The 22419-nt window shown below is 63.3% G+C and overlaps 10 protein-coding genes across 10 annotated transcripts in view; 6 read left to right on the forward strand and 4 right to left on the reverse strand.

Annotated features, from left to right (window-relative positions):
- Nucleotides 1-1422: 1422 nt before the first annotated feature.
- AMSG_02344 (DNA-directed RNA polymerase) lies at nt 1423-5219 on the forward strand. Its single transcript, XM_013905435.1, has one exon. The coding sequence runs from the start codon at nt 1599-1601 to the stop codon at nt 5193-5195; it is 3597 nt and encodes a 1198-aa protein (XP_013760889.1). The 5' UTR covers nt 1423-1598; the 3' UTR covers nt 5196-5219.
- A 33-nt stretch (nt 5220-5252) lies between these two features.
- On the reverse strand, nt 5253-8652 carry AMSG_02345 (coatomer; the record flags this gene model as incomplete). Its single annotated transcript, XM_013905436.1, has 3 exons — nt 5253-6473; nt 6512-8058; nt 8355-8652. 3 exons carry the CDS (start codon nt 8650-8652, stop codon nt 5253-5255), a joined length of 3066 nt encoding a protein of 1021 aa, XP_013760890.1.
- A 58-nt stretch (nt 8653-8710) lies between these two features.
- AMSG_02346 (inosine-uridine preferring nucleoside hydrolase superfamily protein) lies at nt 8711-10235 on the forward strand (the record flags this gene model as incomplete). The annotated part of the gene is made up of 2 exons (XM_013905437.1): nt 8711-8822; nt 8917-10235. 2 exons carry the CDS (start codon nt 8711-8713, stop codon nt 9831-9833), a joined length of 1029 nt encoding a protein of 342 aa, XP_013760891.1. The 3' UTR covers nt 9834-10235.
- Nucleotides 9788-11962, reverse strand: AMSG_02347 (WEE protein kinase; the record flags this gene model as incomplete). Its single annotated transcript, XM_013905438.1, has 1 exon — nt 9788-11962. The coding sequence occupies one exon, from the start codon at nt 11960-11962 to the stop codon at nt 9914-9916; it is 2049 nt and encodes a 682-aa protein (XP_013760892.1). The 3' UTR covers nt 9788-9913.
- A 706-nt stretch (nt 11963-12668) lies between these two features.
- On the reverse strand, nt 12669-14621 carry AMSG_02348 (uncharacterized protein; the record flags this gene model as incomplete). The annotated part of the gene is made up of 1 exon (XM_013905439.1): nt 12669-14621. One exon carries the CDS (start codon nt 14619-14621, stop codon nt 12669-12671), a length of 1953 nt encoding a protein of 650 aa, XP_013760893.1.
- A 298-nt stretch (nt 14622-14919) lies between these two features.
- AMSG_02349 (uncharacterized protein) lies at nt 14920-16656 on the forward strand (the record flags this gene model as incomplete). Its single annotated transcript, XM_013905440.1, has 1 exon — nt 14920-16656. One exon carries the CDS (start codon nt 14920-14922, stop codon nt 16654-16656), a length of 1737 nt encoding a protein of 578 aa, XP_013760894.1.
- Nucleotides 16657-16806: 150 nt separating this feature from the next.
- AMSG_02350 (uncharacterized protein) lies at nt 16807-19814 on the forward strand (the record flags this gene model as incomplete). Its single annotated transcript, XM_013905441.1, has 2 exons — nt 16807-19689; nt 19788-19814. The coding sequence occupies 2 exons, from the start codon at nt 16807-16809 to the stop codon at nt 19812-19814; spliced, it is 2910 nt and encodes a 969-aa protein (XP_013760895.1).
- AMSG_02351 (uncharacterized protein) lies at nt 19478-20489 on the reverse strand (the record flags this gene model as incomplete). Its single annotated transcript, XM_013905442.1, has 1 exon — nt 19478-20489. The coding sequence occupies one exon, from the start codon at nt 20487-20489 to the stop codon at nt 19881-19883; it is 609 nt and encodes a 202-aa protein (XP_013760896.1). The 3' UTR covers nt 19478-19880.
- A 409-nt stretch (nt 20490-20898) lies between these two features.
- AMSG_02352 (uncharacterized protein) lies at nt 20899-22016 on the forward strand. Its single transcript, XM_013905443.1, has 2 exons — nt 20899-21011; nt 21094-22016. Exons 1-2 carry the CDS (start codon nt 20927-20929, stop codon nt 21984-21986), a joined length of 978 nt encoding a protein of 325 aa, XP_013760897.1. The 5' UTR covers nt 20899-20926; the 3' UTR covers nt 21987-22016.
- A 119-nt stretch (nt 22017-22135) lies between these two features.
- AMSG_11706 (uncharacterized protein) overlaps nt 22136-22419 on the forward strand; it is a 909-nt gene continuing 625 nt past the window's right edge. Inside the window, exon 1 of the mRNA XM_013905545.1 lies at nt 22136-22177. Within this exon, the coding sequence (XP_013760999.1) occupies nt 22154-22177 (24 nt within the window). The 5' untranslated portion in view covers nt 22136-22153. The remainder of the gene's footprint in view (nt 22178-22419) is intronic.

Here is a 22419-nt window from a genome sequence, read left to right on the forward strand (position 1 = left end):
GGTTTTTTTTTTTTGCATATCGTGTACATGTAGAGGCTGTTATAGCTGTCTTTTGATTCTTGGTTAGCTGGGGAAGAGTAAGCAGCATTTTTGGGATCCTTCGGAAACCCGATCTGTTCTTCCTCATTAGTTTCGCGGGAACGCGGCCATCCCTCGCCCCTCCGCCCCTACCTCTTTAGTTTGTTCCTGGACTGTTTTGTCTGGGTCACTCCCGACAAAGGTGATGCAAGTAGCAATAAAAGTACACCCGCCCCCCCGACAAAAAAAAACAAAAAGATTCTGGCTTTAGGACGTGCGGTCAACGGACCAGGCTTGCATCAGGGTCTCCCTTTTGGTGGGGGGGGGGGGGGGGGGGGGGGGGGGGCATGAGGGACGTGGGACAGTCCGAAGCAGGTTGAGCCTTGATCTCAGACCAGCCGACATCGAGAAAGACAAACATTATTAAGTAAAACTGGTAAATTTAATGTATATATATCTAATGTACTGTACTTTATACTATGTTTTCGAAAATATTCTTGATAACCAAAATGTTTATATTTTTTAGAACTAAGAAAATATGTTTTTATAGTATGATTCATGTAGCCATGTTGAGACCCTAATTCTTGGCAGCATCACATCGGCTAGAAATCATCGCGTGCGCCTCGTTGTAGCTCATCACTGGCCAAAGCAATAAGTGGATCCCCACCACGTGTTGTTATCATCTGTGGATGTGCGTAGTAGGCCCCATAACGGTCCAGCTCTCGAGAAAATCTAGAAAATGCAACCTCCCCGCGGTGCTCGTCACCACCAACGGGAAGTAGCAGCACCTTACGCGGATCGCTCCGCTTGTGTGGCACACTTTGCTCCTCTGGCTTGCTTCCTTCATCACACCGACCAGTCACCGAGCTGGGAAGCATGTACCGCCCGCCCCCTCACGAGCCGGCAGCGGCTGGCGATGAGCTCCCGGGCGTCCTGCCGTCACCGCACCACCCCGATCGAGCACCTACCTCTGCGACCCAAGGTTACCCAGCGACAGACGATTGCGTTCTAACATCCTTCGCATCCTGTGCATCCTGTCTTTGGCCTTTCTCTGTCGCGGGACAAAGCCACTGATCATGGGCCCAGGTTGGGAGACACTGATTGGTCGTCGACGACCCCCCCCCCCCCCCCCCCCCCCCGCCATGCGCCGTCCACAGCAAATCAAAGCCAACATTCAAGCACCTACACACAAAACACCCACATCCATCCAAATCTACCCCCTCCCTCATACTTACGCCAATCGGATCATCACACACGCCACACCGCTCCCAATGTCTTTGCTACGCTGGCAAAACCCGGGCTGGCGGTGCGAGCCCGCATCCGCAGCTGACGGCCGCCGCCCCAAGTCGCATCCGTCGCCCAGCCGGCCTCACCACACCCGCGCCACCCGGTACCACTTGTCGCACCACCTCCTTCCGCGAAAGCAGCAGGGGCTACCAGCAGGAGGACAGGCAGCGCAGAACCAGGTCCGTACCAACAGGAGAGTCTCCGGTGGGTCGCAGACCTCGACAAGAGCGTGTGTGTGTGCTTGGTGTGCAGAGGCGCGTTTTTTGAGCAAGTCGCAGTAGCAGCCAGCAAGGATGGTGGACTATGAGGAGCTCGGGCTCGGACACGACGACGACGGGCTGATGGAGGGCGAGGGCGACGACGAGCTGTACATTGACGACTCGTGGATGGTCATTTCCGAGTACTTTCGCAAAAAGTCGCTTGTCCGGCAGCAGCTCAACTCGTTTGACGAGTTCATCAAGAACACGATGCAGGAGCTGATCGACGACTCGCCGCCGATCGAGATCCAGGCGCGTAACCAGTACCAGACCGAGGTGGAAGTGGACACATCGACGAGCTACCGGCTTGCGTTTGAGCAGATTTTCATTTCTAAGCCGTCGATTGCCGAGCTGTCTGGCGGGCGGACGGCGGTGATGCCCAACGAGGCGCGGCTGCGGAACCTGACCTACCAAGCCTCGCTGTTTGTCAACGTCAAGTGCGTGACCGAGCGGCGGCAAGAGGTGGAGGATGAGGACGGCCAGCTTGTCATGGACTACCAGACCGCCGAGGCGCTGCGCGAAAAGGTGCCGTTTGGTGCCATGCCCATCATGCTGCGGTCCGAGTACTGTGCGCTCTCCAACCACTCAGACAAGGAGCTCCCGGATCTCGGTGAGTGTCCGTATGACAAGGGCGGGTACTTTGTCATCAACGGGTCGGAAAAGGTGCTCATTGCACAGGAGAAGCAGAGCCAGAACTATGTGTACGTCTTTACGCACTCGTCGGGCAAGTTTTCGCACACGTGCGAGATCCGGTCGTCGTGCGAGACCGGCGCGCGGCCGGTTTCGTCGCTCAAGCTCATGCTGCAGGCGCCGCCGACGACCAAGGCCAAGGCGAGCCAGCAGTGCATCCGGTGCGAGCTGCCGTACGTCCAGCAGGCCGTGCCGGCCATGCTTGTCTTCCAGGCGCTCGGCTTTGTGGCAGACCGCGAGATTTTGGAGCTCATCTGCTACGATCTTGTCGATGCCGAGATGCTCGAGATTATCAAGCCGTCGCTGGAGGAGGCGGCGGTCATTGCTGACCAGGACCTTGCGCTCGACTACATTGCGCGGCGTGGGCGGACCAAGGTCAACTCGCGGCAGAAGCGCCTGCAGTACGCGCGCGATCTGCTGCAGAAGGAGATGCTCCCGCACGTGGGCGTCACCGACTTTTCCGAGCTCAAGAAGGCGTACTACCTCGGGTACATGATCAACAAAATGCTCCAGGTTGCGCTTGGCCGCCGCGAGCAGGACGACCGCGACCACTACGGCAACAAGCGGATGGACCTTGCCGGCCCGCTCCTCACCTCGCTCTTCCGCGGCCTTGTCAAGCAGGTGTCCAAGGAGACCCGTGAGTACCTCATGCTCGAGCTCGAGTCCTCGGGAGGCGCTCTCGAGCTCGACATGATCAAGCTTGCCGTCAAGCCGTCGATCATCGGCCAGCGCATGAAGTACTGCCTTGCAACCGGCAATTGGGGAACCCAAAAGATGGGCTCCATTGCCAAGGCCGGCGTCTCGCAGGTCCTCAACCGGCTCACCTTTGCCTCGTCGCTCTCGCACCTCCGCCGGCTCAACACGCCCATCGGCCGCGAGGGCAAGCTGACCAAGCCGCGCCAGCTGCACAACACCCACTGGGGCATGGTCTGCCCCGCCGAGACGCCTGAGGGCCAGGCGTGCGGCCTCGTCAAGAACCTCTCGCTCATGACGTACGTCTCTGTCGGTTCGGAGACCTCGCCCATCCTCGGCTTCCTCCAAGACTGGTCGCTGCAGGACCTCGAGGAGGTCGGTGCGGTCGACATCCAGACCGCCACCAAGGTCTTTGTCAACGGGCGCTGGGTCGGCATCCACCACAACGCTCTTGAGCTCCTTACCATGCTCCGCAACCTGCGCCGGCGTGGCGACATCTCGGTCGAGGCTTCGTTCGTCCCGGTCCTCAACGACCGCGAGCTCCGCATCTACACCGACGCCGGGCGCTGCCTCCGCCCGCTGTACATTGTTGGCGCCGACCGCAAGCTTGTCCTCAAGCGCACAGAGGTGCTTAAGCTCCACCAGACCGGAGACGTCGTCGGCACCGGGTGGAACAAGCTCATCGAGCAGGGCAAGGTCGAGTTTGTCGACACCGAGGAGGAGCAGACCCTGCTGGTCGCCATGACCCCCAACGACCTCAAGATTGCCTCGCAGGAGTTCCTCTACACCCACTGTGAGATCCACCCGTCCATGATCCTCGGCATTTGCGCCTCGATTATTCCCTTTCCGGACCACAACCAGTCGCCGCGAAACACGTACCAGTCGGCCATGGGCAAACAGGCCATGGGCATCCCAGTCTCGTCGTACCAGCTCCGCATGGATACCCACTCGAACGTGCTCTACTACCCGCAGAAGCCGCTCGTCCGCACCCAAGCCATGCGCTACCTGCACTTTGGCGACCTGCCCGCTGGCCAGAACGCCATTGTCGCTGTCGCTTGCTACTCGGGCTACAACCAGGAAGACTCGCTCATCATGAACCAGTCGTCGATCGATCGCGGCTTTTTCCGCTCCGTCTCGTTCAAGTCGTACAAGGACGAAGAGCGCCCGGCCTCGTTCGACAAGTCGCTCTCGGAAACGTTCGAGAAGCCAAACGTCGACGAGCTCGACCGCATCCCGCACGGCAACTTTGACAAGCTCGACGACGACGGCTTTGTCGCCCCGGGCACCCGCGTCACCGGCGAGGACGCCATCATCGGCAAGACCGGCCCGCTGCCCGAGGTCACCGACGACAACGCCCGCGCCCCGGGCGGCCGCCCCTGGCGCGCCAAGAAGGACGCCTCGACCCTGCACAAGCGCGGCGAGACCGGCATCGTCGACCGCGTCATGATCTCCACCAACGAGGAGGGCTGCCGCTTTGTCAAGGTCCGCGTCCGCAAGATCTGCATCCCGCACATCGGCGACAAGTTCTCCTCCCGCCACGGCCAGAAGGGCACCGTCGGCATCACCTACCGCCAGGAGGACATGCCGTTCTCCCTCGAGGGAATCTCGCCCGACATCATCATGAACCCGCACGCCATCCCGTCGCGGATGACCATCGGCCAGCTCGTCGAGTGCATTCTTGGCAAGGTCTCGTCCATCCAGGGCCTGTTTGGCGACGCCACTCCGTTCGCTGACCTCACCGTCTCCAACGTCGCCGACCAGCTCCACAAGCTCGGCTACCACCGCTACGGTAACGAGGTTCTCTACTCGGGCTTCACCGGCCGCAAGCTCGACGCTCTTATCTTCTTCGGCCCGACCTTCTACCAGCGCCTCCGCCACATGGTCGACCTCAAGATCCACGCCCGTTCTCGCGGCCCCACCTCGGTCCTTGTCCGCCAGCCTACCGAGGGTCGTGCCCGCTCCGGTGGCCTTCGCTTTGGTGAGATGGAACGCGACTCGTTCCTCGCCCACGGCGTCGCCGTCGCCCTCCGCGACCGCCTCTTCTACTCCTCGGACCCCTACCGCATCCACGTCTGCGCCCTCTGTGGCCTCCCCGCCGTCGCAAACGTCAAGTCGGCCCAGTTCTACTGCCAGGCCTGCAACAACACCACCCGCATCTATCAGGTCAACGTCCCCTACGCCGGCAAGCTCCTGTTCCAGGAGCTCCAGGCCATGAACATCGCTCCCCGCATGTTCTTTGACGACGAGTAAATCAAGCAGGTGACCTGCAAGACCCGCTCCGCACAGTTTACCCTGCTTCTCCCCCTCTCACGCGCCAAACACAGCCTTCACGTACTCTTCAAACACAGGAAGGACAGGCGTCTGCGCCACATGGGTGGTGAGGTCGAGCTTGACCACGGCCTCGCCGGCAAGCGTAAAGTTGAACTCGGACATGATGACAATGCCGTTGGTTGTCTTGGCCGAGGTGAAGACGAGCATCTGCGACATGGCCTCGTTGGCGTGCTTGGCGATGACAAAGATGTTGTTGGCTTCGAGCGTAGCCATGGCACTCTCGAGGCTGACACCAGCCTTGACGCTCACGGTGGTCTTGGACTCCTGCTCGCCGCTCAGCGCCTTCCAGCCCTGGATAAACGCCGGCCGCTCGAGCTTGCCGTCCTCGACCAGCACCGCCCCGAGCGGGACCATGCACAGAAAGTAGAAGACTTCGACGTTGTTCTTGAGCGCAACCTGGAGCGACATCAGCGGGTTCGACAGCGCCATCTCGCCGTTGGTACCCAGCGGGAGCGCAAATGTCGCCGTCGCCCCGGGCGCCACCGACGAGATGCCGATGGCCGAGCCGGGCACGAGCCCAAACGACGACTTGTTGAACACGGCCTGGAACTGCCCGATCGGTGCCAGCGACTTGTTCGTGATCGTGAGGTCCATGAAGATCGCCCCGTCGGCCCGCCGGATCGACGTCGCCACCTCCATGCCCTTGCCGTTGCTCGCCGGGAGGACCACGCTCGACGGCTGCACGTACCGCTTCGGCGAGCTCGCACCGACACCAACACTGGCGCCGCCAGAGCTGCTTGCGCCGCCCGACATGAGATCGAGGAGCGAGCCGCCCGATGGCGGCGGAGCGCCGGCGCCGCCTCCGTTGCTCGGCGCCCCGCCCGAGAGCAGATCCAGCAGCGAGCCGCCCGACGGCGGCGGCGCGCCGGCACCAGAACCGCTCCCGCCCACCACTGACGAGCCGGACATGAGGTCAATCAGCGAGCCGCCCGTGCTAGCGCCACCGCTCGTGCCTGCGGTAGCCGCCGTTTTCGTGTTGCCGCCGCTGGCACCGCCGCTCAGGCCAGCATTGGCGCCGCCGCTCGCCGCCGCAGCGACCGGAGCAGGTGCCGCTGTGTTGGCGTAGTTGGGCAGCTTGGTCGGGTCGATTTTGCGCTCCGGCGCCTTGCGCTTGGCCTTCTTGCCGTCGGGCGCCGACGTGTCGTCGTCATCGTCGTCGTCGTCGTCGTACGAGTGCGAGGTGATGACCACAAACGACTCGGCGGCTTGTAGAAGACCGACGAGAGCGTCGCCACGTTGTCCAGTAGCTTGCCGAGGAGCGACGGCTCGATCTCGCCGAGGTCGTCCGACACAAACGGCTTGTTCGACAGCACAATAGCCTTGGCCGCCTCGGGATTCGACGACAGCAGCCGCCAGTACAGGAACCCGCGGTCGCGGAGGTCCGGATCGTCCGCCGTCTGGGTCACCAGCTGCAACACGTCGTGGACCATGTCCTGCGCATCGGTGTGCCGCTTGAGGAAGAGCTTGACAATGGCGGTGAGGAGCGCCATCTGCACATCGACAACCTCGTCAGCATACGTCTCCAGGAAGGAGTCCAGCAGCTCGTCGGCGTTGTCGATCCGCTCCGCGTACTCGCCGACAATCCAGATCATCGACGCCTTGGCCTCGGGCTCGTCGAGCTCGTCCAGGTTCTCGCACAACGTGGCAATGATCGACTCGTACCGGTTCGGGTACTTGCGGAAAATGTCCTTGATGACAATGATCGCCTCCTGCACCACGTAATTGACCTTGGTTTCGATGAGCGTGAGCAAGACGTCAATGCACGCCTGCGCCGACCGCTCCAGCTTGATCGCGCACCGCCCGATCGCACGCACTGCCTTGCGCACAAACTCCACGTCCACCTCTTGCGCGTACGTCTTAAACTCGAGGAGTAGCAGCTCAATGTTGGACTCGGACGCAAGCTTGACCAAAATCTCCAGCTTCTCGAGCTTGACGTAGATCGGGTCGTCGTAGTTGCAGAACAGCATCCTCACGTGCGAGATCGAGGTCAGCAGGTTGGGCCACCGCTGGATGATCAGGTTGATGTTGCGGAGTGCCACGTACTGGATCTCCGGCGGCTTTTCCTGGTCGTTGAGGAGCGACGCGAGCGGCTGCGACATCCGCTTGCACGTCGCCCGGATGAACGACTGCGAAGTCACAAAGTCCAGGTACTTGACAAGAACCCGGATTGCAGAGAGTGCCACCGACGAGTTGCGGTGGTTCAGCCGCGGCACAACACGCTCGATGATCGACTCGGCCTCCCGCGGGTCCACCGGCGAGTACCGCGCAAGCGCGTCCAGAATAAACACCTGGCCCCACTCGGTGCACTCGGAGAGCGCAGTCAGAATCTGGTTCAGCGTCGCAGCCTTGATCTCAAACACAGGCGCCGTCGTTGTCGCTTGGATCTCGGACAGAGCCGCCACCGCGTTGGCTACAACCATCGGGTTGCCATCCTCCAGCAGGCCCTGCAGCGACTCCAGAAACCCGTGGTCCGCCACAATCGAACGGTTCATCGCATACAACTTGGCCACACACACTGCCGCAGTCTTGCGCACATACGCGTCCTCGTCCCGAAGCGCCGCAGTCAGCGGCTCCGTCAGGTGTTCGATCATCGTGTCCACACGGATTGACCCCATCGTCCGGATCGCCAGCGCCCGAATGAGGGGGTTGTGGTTGTGCGTGTCCTTGAGAAACGTGTTGATGGCAGAAATCGCAAGGTCCGGCTTGCTCTGCGCATAGTTCATCACATACAGGTACACCAGCTTCTTCAGCTCGAGGTCCTTGGTCTGGATGCAGTTCACCACTGCCGCCGCCCCCGAACAACCAGCCAGCCGCACACCGCGCCCATGCCCATTCAGCCCGTCGGCAGTGAGTACTACCCCACACACCCCGCCCATCCCACCACCCACACTCCCTCGCCCACACCCCTCTCCCTCCCTCCCTCCCTACCTACCTACCCCACTACCCCCACCCGCGACCTCCCCCCCCCCCCCCACCCCGCAGCGCCTGCCCGAATTTTTCAGGCCGCTGCCTGGGGCTTCAATGCGGCCACCCTGTTCCTGCCGCCCGCTGCTGCTACTGCTGCGTCTCTGCACCTACCGTCCATGAACAGCCGCGACATGTCCTTGCCTACAGTCATGGCATAGATGACGTTCTTCACTGCAGTCACCTTTTCCTTCGAGTCCTTGCCTCCCAGGATTTCCCGCAGGTGCGCGTCGTCGCCCTTGCGCGAGTCACCGAACGGGTTGGACGACATCGTCGATGGGCGAGAGTCGGGTGCCGTCCACCGAAACGACAGAATGCCGTGCGCCCCGCCCCTGCCCTGCTGCCAGCCATCGACTTCCATCGATTGCCGCGTGACACAAACACAAACAGCCAGAGATGCCCCGGCCCCCATACTCGCCCCCTCCTTTGCCCATGCACTCTTCTACCTCCCCCGCCTCTTCCCTTCCACCATGGGCTGGCACACACTCCTTGCCGCCGCCTGCTGTCTCGTCCTTGCTCTTGCGGCTTGCTTCCCTGCCGCGGCTGCCACTCATCGCCTCGCCGTCATCGTCGACACGGATAGTACGCCCCCACCCTCCCTCCCCCCCCCCCTCCCTCCCTCCGCCTCCCCCCCTCATCACCTCCATCTCCCACTCACCCCAGACACACGGTATAGTCGGCGACGAGTTCGATGACTCGTGGGCGCTCGCCTACCTCCTCGCCTCGCCGCACATCGAGGTCAAGATGGTAACCACTGCCGCCCACGACACCGTCAAGCGGGCGCACATCGTGGCAAAGTATCTCACGGCGTACAACGCCTCACACATCCCCATTGGCATCGGCATCCAGCAAGATGACACCATTGGCCCGCTCTACCCCTGGGCTGCCGACTTTCCGCTCGCATCCTACCCCGGTGGCGTTCACACCGACGGCGTCGCCGCCGCCGCCGCCCTCCTCAACGCCTCGCCCGAGCCCCTCGTTATCGTCGCACTCGCTCCCTTTGTCAACCTCGCGGCGCTGGCCAAGCGGTTTCCAGCTGCCGCCGGCCGTGTCACGCTCATCTCGGCCATGGGCGGCTCTATTCACACCTGCTACGACGGCAAGCCCGGGCCGTGCCCAGAGTACAACATTGCCGAGGACGTGTCGGCGTCGCAAGCCCTCTTTGCCCAGACCTGGCCCGTCCACCTCGCTCCGATCGACACCTCTCAGTCAACCATCGACGGCCCGCTCTTCCGCGCCCTCGTCGCCGCCAACAACACTGCCGACCACCCCATGGTCACCACTCTCCTCTCCAGCTACTGCTTCTGGTCGCAGTACAAGGTCTGCGGCCCGGCCGGCATGCTCTGCTGCCACAACTCGACCGAGGACCTCTTCGATCCCACCGCCGTCTTTATGACCATCACCCAATCGGGCCTCCTCCCCGACACCCCCGGCCTCGCCCTTACTCCGCTCACCCTCAGGGTGAGCGCCAGCGGCGAGACACTTTCAGATCCATCGGGCAAGCTCGTCAACACTGCCATTCACTGGCTGCCCGGCGGCGAGGCTTGGTTCCACGCTGCCTTTATCGACACACTTCTTGACTTCACCACGTAGCCCGCCCATGTGTGAGGCTCACATTTGCATTTCTTAACTTTGTACACGAAGCAATCACCAGCATCCACCCGCCGCCGCACTCACGCCGTCACGGCCTGCACCACCGCGTATCCCATCCCCAGCGTCCCGATGGCCGCCACATCGCGTACCTTCAGCTGCGCCACCCACGCCTTGGAGCAAGCCAGCATGAGGAGCGAGGCCAGCGCGCCGAGCATCAGAATACGCCCCAAACTCGAGAGCGACCAGCCCGGTGCCGAAAACACAACCGCCTCCAGCAGCGCCGCCACGACAACAAGCACAAGACCGAAGGCTGCCGCAGGCCCAAAAGCCCGTGCGCCCGAAACCCACTCGGGCACGACCGCAAGAGCAGAGAGCGTGGAAGCCGTAGACTTGGCCGACGCCGCACCCGCCGCGACCGGCGTGGCACCCGCCGCAAATGTGAGCGGCGACTGCTTCTTCACCGCAGGCAAGGCAAAGATCGTGTCAGATGTTGTCCGCGGCGTAACAAGGTCCCATCCGCCGCGCGGTGTAACCAGCGCCGGCTGCTTGGCACTCACTTTGCCGACCGTCGACACCTGGAGCGGAGCAAACTTGGAAGACACGCGCTTGCGCAGAGCAATGCGCGACGAAGACGACGGAACAAACGAGGGCGAGTCGGCGGCAACAGCAAAGAGCTCGGTCGTCGGCGTCGCCACCGCGCCAGTCGGCGGCGACTTGACCGCAGATGCCGGCGTGACGTCGATGGTGATCCCGCCCCGGACCGGTGAGCCGAGCTCAAAGCCGGGCGAGAAGAGCAGGCCCGCAGGCTCGCTGTCGTCGACGGCCTCGTTGTCATCGTCGCTGCAGTCCACCGAGTCGTCATCAAACCCAAGATGGCGCGAAATGTTCCCAATGTCCGCTACCGTCGGTGAGTCGCGCATGCGGACCGACGCCTCGTCGTCGTCTGAATCGTCAAACAGAACCGCCGACGGGAAGCCCATGGCCCGGATCTCTTCATCGTCAATCGACTCCGAGTCCGACTCGCCAGCCCGCATTGGCCGCGAGAGCGTAAACGTTGGCAGGCTGCTGCTCTGTGCTGCGTCAGACGACTCGGACGATGCTTCGCCAGACCGCGACGGCGAGTGAATCGGCGAGAGCTCCGCATCGAGCTTCGAGCCGTTGGTCATCGACCGGAACGGCGACGCCAAAATGTTGGAGACCAGATGAGCACCTGCAGCGCAAAAGGCCTGGACCTTGGACCGCAGCTTGCCGCCTCCATCCACGTCGTTGCGTTCGTGGAGCGACCGCCGCCGGATCGGCGGGTGCGCCAGCAGCTCGGCCGCCGACGGCCGTTTGGCAGGATCCGGATCCATCATCCACTGCACAGTAGCCACAAGCTCAGCAGACCGCTTGTGCCGCTCCATTGCCTCCAACGGGAGCCGGCCCTCGCGCAGATCGTGCCACAGAGGGCCGCCGCGCGGCATCTCGATGTTGGCCGCCATCTCGAGCACCGTCGCCCCGAGCGAGAAAATGTCTACTCCTGAGCCCACAGGCTTGCTCGGATCGTCTTGCAGCACCTCTTGCGGTAGGTACGCCGGATCGCCCTCGAGGTCGACCTTGGCCAGCGCCGCCGTCTGCGACGAGCCGCCCTCGAGCCGGACAGTGATCCCAAAGTCTCCGATCTTGAGCGAGCCGTTCTGGTCCAGCAGAATGTTCTCCGGCTTGATGTCCAAGTGAAGGAAGCCGGCCGAGTGGATGTGCTCCAGCCCGAGCGCAATGTCGATGAGCGCGTGCCAGATGAGCTCCTCCTCTAGCACCGCGTGCGAGTCAATGAAGTTCATCAGCGAGCCCTGCGCGCAGAATTCCATCTGGATGTACAGGAATCCGTCCTCCTCCCATGCCCGATAGTACTTGACACAGTGATCCGAGTGCAGCTCCGCAATGGCCTCCACCTCTTGGATAGCCCGTCGCCGATCACGAGTTCCGCGGAACTGGTGCCGGCTCTTCTTCACCGCATACACCTGCCCATCCACCTTCCACAACGCCTTGAAGACCTCGGCAAACGAGCCCGAGCCCAGCCGACCCTGGACCTCAAACTCGGCTGCAAACATGGATGCATGCTCGGCCGGGAACGGCGAGACGTCTGCCATTTCACCCATCCTCGCCGTGAGTGTGCCTTGTGTGGGACATTTGGCGCCAAAAATGCGCGCCATCACGCGGTGGCAGACGGCGACTGGGGAACTCCTGCAGGGGCGGGAGAGGAAGAGGTGGAGGAGAGAACGACACACAAGGAGGAAGATACACGTACATGGCGAGCGGTAGGGCATGCTCGTGGTGACCGGCGTAGCCGCAAGCATGGCGGACGAATGCACAATGACCGAGTCGGCCCCTGGCCGCCGGGCGAACAGCCGCGAGACGGCAGGCGACTTTGACGGTGGTGAGGGACAGGCCTTGGCCTTGGCGCTGTGGCTCTTCTCCACATAGGCCCGCGAGTCAAACACAGTTGGGTCCGGCGTGGGCAAGTACTTGGGCCGCGCACGGTTTCCTCTCCGCACCGGGGACGCAATGGGGGAAAGCATCTCCGTCGTAGACGAGGAAGAGCAGTGCCACGAGACTGGCGCTGGCGCGGGACCGAGACCGCACACCAAAGGCAGCGACGCAAAAAAAGTGGCTTCAGGTCAACTTCACCCGAACACTGACACCGACCAAGAAACCGAACGAGGCATTGACAACATTGTTCAAGATACAAACAGGGGAACACAAACGCAGACACAGGCCCGACAACTGCTGTCGTCCTCGCCGCGGGTCGTGGTCGCTCGTGACAGACGGTACTGCCATCAGCGCACAAGCAGGTTACTACCGAACAGGCGACGGCGATGGCCGGATGAGGAAAGCGGTGTGGTCGAGGCCAGCCGTGGTATCGAGCTCGTGGCTCTCGTTGGCCCACGGCTCAACATCGTCCGGCACCACGTCGCGAACGCCCGGTCCGCCAGCCGCACTGCGCTTGCGAAGCTTGCGCTCCAGCGCCCGCTTGTCGCGGACGTACGATGCGTGGAGCGCGACAATCTCCTCGCGCAGCGTCTCGAACGCGATGTGCGGCGCCGAGTCCTTGAGCGCCAGTAGTGCTTCGCGGTGCTGCTCGAGCGTCGCGTGGTGCTTCTCACTCAAAAGGGCGTGCCGGTGCTGGAGCGCAGAGTGTTCGTCGCGGAGCTCGGTGTACGCTGCCGCCATGTCCGCCAGCCGCGCCTCCACCGCCTCGAGCGACCGCCGCATCTCATCGAGAGCCGTGTCATGCCCGGCCCGCGCCGAACGCACCTCGGCTTGCGCTGTGTGCAGCTCGTGCACCAGCCGCGCGTTGGTGTTTGTCAACGACCGAACCTCAGCAATCGCCGCTGCAAGCTGCGGGGACGCCTTGGCCGAGGCCTGTGCCACCGCCTCCACCTGCTCCTCGGTCTGAGTCTCAGACTCGCGCCGGTCAGTGGCCTCGGTTTGCGCAGCGGCTTCGGCAACAGCAGGCTGCTCAAAGACCGTGCGGCCTGAGAAGCTGATGCTCTGGCTAGTTTCGTCAGGCTGGACCACAGCCTGCGTCTCGTCTGCACCGACCTCGGTCTCGTCTCCACCAAGCTCGAACAACGCCGGAGCAAGGTAGGCGCCGAGATCCTGAACAAAGCTCTTCTCAGCCTCGCCACCTGCATCGTCGCCTGCTTCTTCGCCTGCTTGTGCGATCATGCCACTCGCACCCCGCCTCGCTGCTGCCAGTTCTCCTTGGAGCTCATCCAGCCGCGCATCAAATGCGGCAGCCATCTCGGCCAGCGCGTGACCGCCCGACACGGTGTCCAACTGGCGCCGCGCCTCGTCCAAATCAGCCCGCAGTGCTGTGGCCGATGCCTGCAGCGCCGCAGCTGTAGCCTCGGCGTCACAGCTCCGCGCTGCGTACGTTTCAGCCCGTGCTTCAGCAGCCGCAGCGCGGGCCGACTCAGCCTCGACCTCTGAGCGAAGCTCGCGGAGCTTGGCAGTCTCGAGTGCTGCGCGCTGTTCGGCGTTGTACACACGTTCGTCGGCCTCGCGCGAGAGCGTCGCAAGCTGGGCCGCAAGCTTGTCGGCTCGTGCACCGCGCGACTTGGCCAGCACCGCCGCCGACGCAAGCGACTGGTTAAGACGCTCGATCTCGCGCTCCAAGGCGACAATCTGGTCCATGCGCTCGTCGTGGATGAGCCCAACCTGCATGCGGAGCTGAGAAACAGTCTCGTCACGCGCTGCCACGTGCATCCGCAGCTGGTCGCGCTCGATGGTCACCATCTGTAGCTGCCGCCCGCGTAGCTCGGTCAGCGCCACTCCGGGCGGCGTCGCGTTGCGGGTCTGAAACAGCATCAGCTCCTCCTTGGCCGCGCCCGCCGCGCTCTGCGCCTCTGTCACCTCGCGCGCAGCCTGCGCGAGTTGCTCACGGAGCTTGTCGTTCTGGCTCAGCGTCCGCTGGAAGGTCAACTCGTTGGCGTAGAGCAGCGCGTTGAGCCGCGAGACCTCGCGCCGCAGAGCCACCTCATCCTGAAAGTGCGCCGGCGACGGCGCGTACGGCAGCGCATGCCCATGCGCAATCTTGGCATCACCCTCTTCTTCTTGACCCTCTCCACTCGTTTCCTCGTCCTCGCTTCCTTCCACAGCGCTCCGCCCTGAAGCCGCCCGGGCCTCAGCAAGGACAGCAGCCGTAGAAACCAGGTCGGTACCTGGGGAGCCAAACACGCCCACGTCCTCCTCGGCCTCGCCCGCACGCAGCGCCTCTTCAAACGCAGCGTCCAAGCTCCGTGCCATCCCCTTATTCCGTCTGCAGCCTTTATGCAGTATGCAGTGCGAGGAGTCTGGCTCTACTTGCTTCGCCTGTTCCGGTCCCCGTCGCCCTGCCCAGGCCGGCCGTCGGCTCTCCCCGCCCGCGCCAAACACCATTTTGGCGCTCCTTTGAGCACCACACCACCACCTGGCAGGCAGGCAGCGACTGGCACTACTGCCGCCACCACCACCAGTTCGCAACACGAACACCAAACACACACACGAGCACACACACACGCCCGCGCACACATAGGTACCACCCCACCGCAGTCTCTCCCTCCGCATGTCTGGGCGAGACCGCCGGGCGCTGCTGGCTCTGTCGCGGGCAAGAGCCCGGTCGTCGCACGTCGCTGCCTTTGCCGACAAGCTCACCTCGGCCGCCCGCAAGGCCCGCAAGTCGACCACCACACGCAGAGCCCAGCGCCAGTGGATGATCCAAGCCGAGAAGTACACTCGCCAACGCGCCCAGCTTGAGGGCGAGCTCCGGATTGCCGCCGCCCGCATCGCCGCCACTGCCACCGATGTGGGGAAGCCCGACGACGCCGACAACGTCGACCTACCGCTCGATCTGGCGGAAGCCATTGCCGCCGCCACCATTAATGCTCCGCCGCTTCCACTCGACCGCATTCAGTACGCCCAAGCGCTCATCGCCCGCGGGGCATCGCTGACCGAGGCCCAAGCCGTCCGAGTTCGCCAAGCCCTCGACGACGCGCAAGCTGCCATCGATGCCAATCTGGTCATGCTCGAGCCGATCATCGAGCGCCTCGAGGCCTCCATTGCTGGGAACAACGACTCTCAACGCCCTTTTCCTGCTGTCTCTCGTGCGTATCTCTGCACCACTGTGGTGGGGAGCCTCCCACTAGAGCTGCGCGACATGCTCGAGCCTCGTCATGATGGAGCTCCGGACGAGCATGGGGTCCGCGCTGACGCCACATCTGAGCTTGCTGCGCTTGCCTCGTCGTATGCATATCGCGAAGCTCGGCTTGGCCAGCGATTCGCCGACGTGCTGGCACTGTGGCCGCGCGCCGGTTGGTCGCTCCGCGATCATGCTGTGTTCGAAAAAGAGTACGACGAAGCACCAAGATCCAACCCACACTGGCGCCGAGACCTGTTTGAGCGGCTGCATCTACTCCTTCCACACCAGTCCCACAACGCCTGTGTCATCCACGAGACCTTTGTTCGCCGCGCCAAGGTCTTTCATTCGCTCCACGCCACTCTCCTTGCCGGGCTAGCCAGCGATGTCGAAGAGCTGGCCGCAGCAGCGCTGCGGTCCGAAACGGAGGCTCAGGCTGCTGCTGCTGCTGCTCAAGCAGCAGCGGACGACCTCGCCGCGTTTGATCGTCTGCGCCGGGTCTGGCATGCCGAGCTGGCCAAGTGGCGCGAGATCGCCAACGAACGTGCGGCAGCAGAAGCCGCTGAACAAGCTGCCGCCGATCAAGCAGCTGCTCAGGCTGCAGCAGAGCAGGTCGCTCGCGAGAACGCACGTCGTGCCAAAGAGGCTGAGCGTCTGGCCCGATACGCTGCTGACAAGGCTGCCGCGGCTCGCGACGCCGCGCGCGCCGAAGAACGCGCTGCTGCCGCGGCCAAAGCCGCCAAGGCCGCCGCTCGCCGCTCAAACGCCCCACGCGTCGCATATCGCGCGGCAGAGTTTAAGCGCAAGGTGGCCAGCCGCAAGGCTGCCGCCGCTGCCAAGGCTGCCGCCGATGCCGCCCGCGACGAACGACTCCATGCCCTCGCCAGTGAGGTCGCCCCGCACGTCGCCCCTGATCCCAAGCGCTTGATCCAGCCCACGGCTGCCTGGCAGGCCCACAAAGATGCGCAGACGCAAAAGCCGCTCTTCAAGGCGCCGGCTGGCTACACTAATGTTCAAGTCTTTCAAGACGAGCGCGCTCGCATCGGCTACGCCCTTGCTTCAGCCGGTCTCCAGACCTCGGACTATGCCCGTTTCGTTCTTCAATCCGCCGCTCCTGCTACTATCCCGCGCCCTGACAGCTTCTCCACCTTTGAACGAGCCGCGTAGCAAACTTACAGCCTGCAGTTGCCAAGCCGCAGAATCGAAAACGGAGCGATAGAAGATCACCGTGCAGACGTCACCCGCTCCCCCCCCCCCTCCCACACACACTCTGACAGACCTTCAGAAGTCTCCACAAAGCATACCGCTCTGCCGACCATGGACTCTAAGCACGCGGTCAACAAGGGCAAGGAGGAGGGAGAAGGGGCGAGCGCAAGTCCTCAGCGCAAGCCTATGGTGTTCAAGTTCGGCTCGGGTGGGGCCAAGTCGCGGTTCTCGTCGGCGTCGCCAGCGTCGCGCTTCGGCTCGGCCTCACCGTCTGCGGCGTCCGAGGGCGGGGCTGACAAGGCAAGCCGGGTCTCGGCCAAGGCAGCGGGCAAGGAAGCTGACGAGTACTCGAGCGGAGGACTCAGCGAGTCGGACGATGGCGGCGAGGAGCCTGGAGCCGACGAGCCTGGAGGCGTGGAGGCGAGCGGGGCGATGGCCGGCGCCGGTGCCTACACATCGCCGTCTGTCCCGGCAACGACCTTTGTTTTTGACTCGTCGCCGACGGCGATGTTTGCGCCCAAGGCAGCGATGTTTGCGAAGCCCGGCGCTGGCGGTCGTGGCGACCAAGGCAGGCCCAAAACGCTGGCGGAGCGGAAGTCGGCGTCTGCCAAAAAGGCTGCGGCGCCCGTGGCTGCGGCGCAGCTTGTGGACGTCAGCCGCACCTCGCACATGGACTACCTCCACAACCGCGATGTCAACGGTCAGCTTGTGGCGGTTCCCGTCTCGCAGGGCCAGGGCAGCAAGGTGTTCCACCTCTCGTCGCGCGATCTCAAGTTCATTCCGCAGCAAGTCTTCCAGAACCCGGACGTCACCGCGCTTGTGCTCTCGCGCAATCCGCTCGGCTCCCTCCCGGACACCCTGTTCAAGCTCAGCAAGCTGACAGAGCTTAACGTCAGCAAGTGCGCTCTCGAGTCGCTCCCCGAGGGGCTCGGTCATCTGACATCGCTCACTGAGCTCTCTGTGTCGGACAACAAGCTGAGGTCGCTGCCCCAGAGCATTGGCAAGCTCAAGGCACTCACAGTGTTGCGTGCCAGCAACTGCATGTTGTTGCGGCTTCCGCACTCGATGGCCAGCCTGATCAAGCTGGAGACGCTGGATCTCCGGGGCAACAAGCTCCAGGAGCTCGACCCGTATGTGGTTCGCCACTGGACTGCGCTCACACGCCTCGACATCTCGGATAACAAGCCGGACGTGGCTTCGAGTGCGGCGGAAGCTGACGCATATGAGCCGATTCTGGCGTCGCACTGCCACAGCCAGGTCACAAGCGGCCTCTCGTTTGTCGGCTGCATGGTGTGCAAGTCTACTGCCAAGCTGTACAAGTGCCTTGTGTGCACCGAGGGGCGGCTGCTTTGTGAGGTCTGCCTCAACGAGCCGGAGCGGGTGGCGGCCGAGACACTGGTACTTGGCGGCGGCGTGGCTGAGGCAACTGTGAGTGACGAGTACCTCGTGACGGGGCTCTCGTTCTTTGCAAATGTTGAGGACGAGCTATTCCAGCGCAAGGCTGCCCAGTTTGACCTGCCTACCACGCTTGACTCGCTTGTCGAGCTCAAGGAGCTGAATGTGTCTCATTGTGGGTTCCGCTCGCTCCCGGCCGGGATCGGAGCGCTGACAGCACTTCATACGCTCGATGTCCGCCACTCGAGGCTGCAGACGCTTCCGGCTGAGATCGGCGGGCTGTGCTCGCTTCTTGCGCTCCGCGTGGCGCACTGCGGCCTTGCTGTGCTGCCGGACGTGTTTGGGTCGTTCACTGTCATGACAAGCCTTGAGGTGCAGGGCAATCACCTCGCATCACTGCCGGGCTCTATCGTGGCGCTCGAAAAGCTCCGGACGCTCGACGTGTCGTCGAACCAGCTGTACTCGTTCCCGGCCGGCTTTGCACCGCCGGCCATCGAGGTGGTCGACGTCTCGCACAACCGGCTCCGCAAGCTCAGCGACTTTGAAGCGCTGCTGGCGGTGCCTGCACTGCGGCAGTTTGTGGCGTCGCACAACCAGATTGCCGAGTTTCCGGTGAGTGCGTGGCTGAAGGGCACAGTCTCGGTGCTAGACCTCTCGTACAATGTCATCTCGGACGTGCCTGCTGTGGCCGGCGAGCTCTCGCCGAGCCAGGAGATAAGCGTGCGGAGCCTGTCGGCACGGACGCTGCGGCTGGATGGCAACCTGTTGACCCGGCTCCCGCGGCTGATGACCTCATCGCTTTTCACCGTCGGACACAACTCACTGACGCCGTCGATGGAGGAACATGTCAACACGTATCTTATCAACGTGGGGCGGGTTCTGCGGCAAGGCGGCAATATCGAGCTCTTTACGCCGGCGTACATCCAGGCCGAGCGCGGGCTGCAGGCTGCGGTGCTATACGAAGTCGTCCAGCTTGTGATCCACACGATAGCGCTCTCACCACAGGCGGCGGTGCTCTCGCCTGACCATGTTCCGCTTGCCGAGTTTACGTGGTCAGGCGACGACAAGCTGGACAAGTTCATGTGGCTCATGTGGCATTTGCCAGCCGAGCTGCGGTACATGACGGCGACGGCGGCGTGTGACGCACCAGGCTTCTCGTTTGGCTCGAACACGTTCCGAATGGCGCGGCTGCATGTGGCGCGGGTCCTGCAGTCTGTCAACGAGACTGCGCTAGAGTTTGTGGTCTGCTCCGTGTTTCCGGCCTACCTGGGCCGGCACTCGTACGTCACACTCATCATTGTGATGCGCAAGGCGGCGATCAAGGCGGCGTTGGCCACGCTCTTCAAGTTTGCACACTGGCTGCAGCTGACCGAGGTGCATCGGAACCGGCTGTTGCAGGCCTTTATCGTCGCTCGTAACTCCCAGCTTGTCCCGCTGCTCGACACCATCACCGCCAGCAGCAGCGACGCACCGGCCACGGTTCTAGGCCTCACGCCATTTGTCGAAGTCCAGCTCCCGGCCATGAGGGCCCGGGTGCAAGGTCTCATTCCGCAGATACCCGTCTACGGCAAGAACGGCATCCTCCCCGACCTGGAGCCGGTCGTCTCGGGCTCCGAGATGCTCATTGGCGCTGAAGGACCGAATGCGACTGGGCGACAGACCGGCCTCGAGGGCTCGGCTGTCAAGGCTATTCTCAGCGAAGCCGTCGCTCTGGTCACGGTTGAGGTGGTGGCGCGGTACATCGCAAGTCTCAACTACTCGATTTCCAAGGCCTCGGGGCCTGCGAGACGTTAAATCAATGCAGCCTTGGGCTGAGTGTACAGATCGCGGGCCCAGACCTTGTAGCCGCTGCTGGCGACGGTGAGCGGGAGCAGCTGGACACCAGTCGAGTCGCGGAGCGAGACTTCGAGGAGGTCGAGCCGTGCGACGGCGTCGTTGTACTCTGCAATGGCGGCGTCGATGTCGCGGGCAAGCCGCGCAGCGCGGGCATCCAGAACATTAAACGCCACGTTGTGTGGGAGCCGGGCGGCAACGAGGCCGGTCACTGGGGCGTCGACCCACTTGAGGCCCGGCTCGATGTTGCGCGGATCGGCGAGGTCCACGTGGTCCGCCGCCGGCCCGTCTGCGGCGGCGATGGCAGCCGATGCGTCGACATCCTCCGTCGAGAGGGCGGTGTGGAGCGAGACAAAAGCATGCCGCCGCGGCGGCTGCGGAAGCGCCCTCAGCGCCCGTCCTGCATCGCCCAGCCTGCTCTGAGTCGTCCGCAGCGCGGCGAGCTTGTGGCGGGCGGCCTCGGCAACCTCCCGCTGGTACTCGATGCGGGCAAAGAGGTGGTGCAGGACCTCGAGCGGGTCATTGCTCTCGGCTCCCGGTGGCGGCTGGTCGGGTGCAGAGCTCATGAGGTGCAAGTACGTGAGAATGAGAGGCGAGAGAGGGATGCGTGCGGGTGTGGCTGTGGCGATGGCCAATGATGGACGACTGCGGTGGGCGCCAGCCAGGCACGGGTATCGTCGTCACCTGGGGCGCCAAGGTGCGGGCAATCGGCTGTGATCTGAGGTTTCGGAGCCGGAGCGTAGCAAAGTAAAAGGGTCAAAGAAACACATGGACATAACTGATGGTGATGATGACGTCTTACGGGTTCGCTCTGTGTGTGTGTGTGTGGCCCGCTGAGCCGGAGCCTGGTGCCATGAGCCAGCGGCGGCCGGGCATTGGCTGGCGACTCCCTGGCCGTGCATCACTAGCCGTTGCACGGCAGAGAGGACGGGGGAGGAGAAGGGGAACAGGCAGTAGTCAGTTCGAGACCTGACTCGACTTCTCCGGCGCGGCTGTCTTGTCTATGAGACCTGATGCGCTCCCTACAGTGCCTGCACCGTCGTCGTCGTCATGGTCGTCGGCGTCGTACACAGGCTCTGGCTCAGCCGGTACGCCCCGCCAATATCCCTTCCCCCCCTCCCCTCCCCTCCCCCCCCTTCCCCTGCCTTTACTCACTCTCGGCATGCGCAGAGCTGGAGGACGTCGTTCCGCGGGTAGCACGGTCGGCACAGGCAGGCGCGGGTGAGAACAAGCCCCAGCCGCCCGAGTATGTCGAGCCACAGCGTGACAGGTTTGGGCGGCTGGTGGGCGGGCGGTACGCGCCCAAGCACACCAGGCGCAAGTCACGGACAATCGGAACAGCGGCGGCGGCGGGGAGAGCATCGGCTGGCGCGATTGGTGCAGCAGCAGGCGGTGATGGTGGTGCCGGAGGCGTCGACGAGCCGCAGGCAAAGCGCAACAAGCGGGTGCGGCGGAGCAAGGGAGGGCGATCGACGGCGGCGTCACGGGCGGCGGTTGCTGAGCCGGCCGAAGCCGAGCAAGTACCTGCAGTGACGCGGCGAATGGCAGAGCCCAAAGCCAAGCTGGATTGCGGAGACTGGATCCGCATCGGGGTCGCCACCACGGTGTTTGTGTTCAACCTCGTGGTCTTTATCACCTGCTCGGCCATTCTGTACGTCAACTACGACGATCCATGCGACAAAAAGATCAACATTGGACTGGCCCTCCTTGCCACCTGGTTTGGCATGCTGACCTGCACTTCGTTGGGCCTCTTCTACGCCCGCATCCGCGCCGTGATGACCAAGACCTCGCTGCCGCCGTCGTCATCGTCGCCGGGCGAGGCCCGAATGACCGCCAAGGTCTACCACACGGCGTGCATGCTCTCCACTGCCGTCGTCGCCGCCTCGATGGTCCTTGTTGCCGGAATCTCGTCGATCTTTGTCTTTACCTCGTCCGAGGCCAAGTGCGACACTGGCCTCTACAACGCCGGCTACTACTACACCCTCATCGCCTTTGGCGAGTCTGGTGCGTGGATGCTCGCCATGGGCTGCCTGTTTTGCTTCCACTACCTCGACACCATGTAGCGTACTCGATTACAATGTGGCCTACACACCTTACCTTTTAATCCGTCCACGCCGCCGTCCACGCCTGCCCATCGCAGGCGACCACCGCCACCCCCAAGCCAACCCTCCCTACCCACCCCCACCTCCCGCACCCAACATCCAGGCCCACCCCTCTCCCTCTCTCCACAATGCCCACCCCCACCACTGTCCAGGTACGGCCCCTCCCTCTTTCCCCTCCCCTTTGCCTCCCTTCCCTCCCCGTCTCCTCCCATGCCCATACCCATGTCGCGCGGCCTAATTTTCTCCCCGCCACAGCCGCCGACCTCCCCCTCCCCTTCCTCCCCCCTCCCCCCTCGTGCAGCCCACGTCCACCCCACCACCGCTACCCCATATACCCTGTCCTTTCTCTCGTATCCCTCCCCTTCCCCCTCCCCCCCCCCCCCCGTCAGTTGAT

The sequence above is a fragment of the Thecamonas trahens genome, assembly GCF_000142905.1.
Source record: "Thecamonas trahens ATCC 50062 unplaced genomic scaffold supercont1.9, whole genome shotgun sequence".
Taxonomy (NCBI): Eukaryota; order Apusomonadida; family Apusomonadidae; genus Thecamonas; species Thecamonas trahens.

Excerpts from the sequence above, each read along its gene's own strand:
- AMSG_02344 (XM_013905435.1), top strand. The coding sequence starts at position 1,599 with ATGGTGGACTATGAGGAGCTCGGGCTCGGACACGACGACGACGGGCTG.
- AMSG_02352 (XM_013905443.1), top strand. The coding sequence starts at position 20,927 with ATGAGACCTGATGCGCTCCCTACAGTGCCTGCACCGTCGTCGTCGTCA. Across the intron at positions 21,012-21,093 it reads CACAGGCTCTGGCTCAGCCG|AGCTGGAGGACGTCGTTCCG; the intron begins GTACGCCCCGCC and ends CGGCATGCGCAG.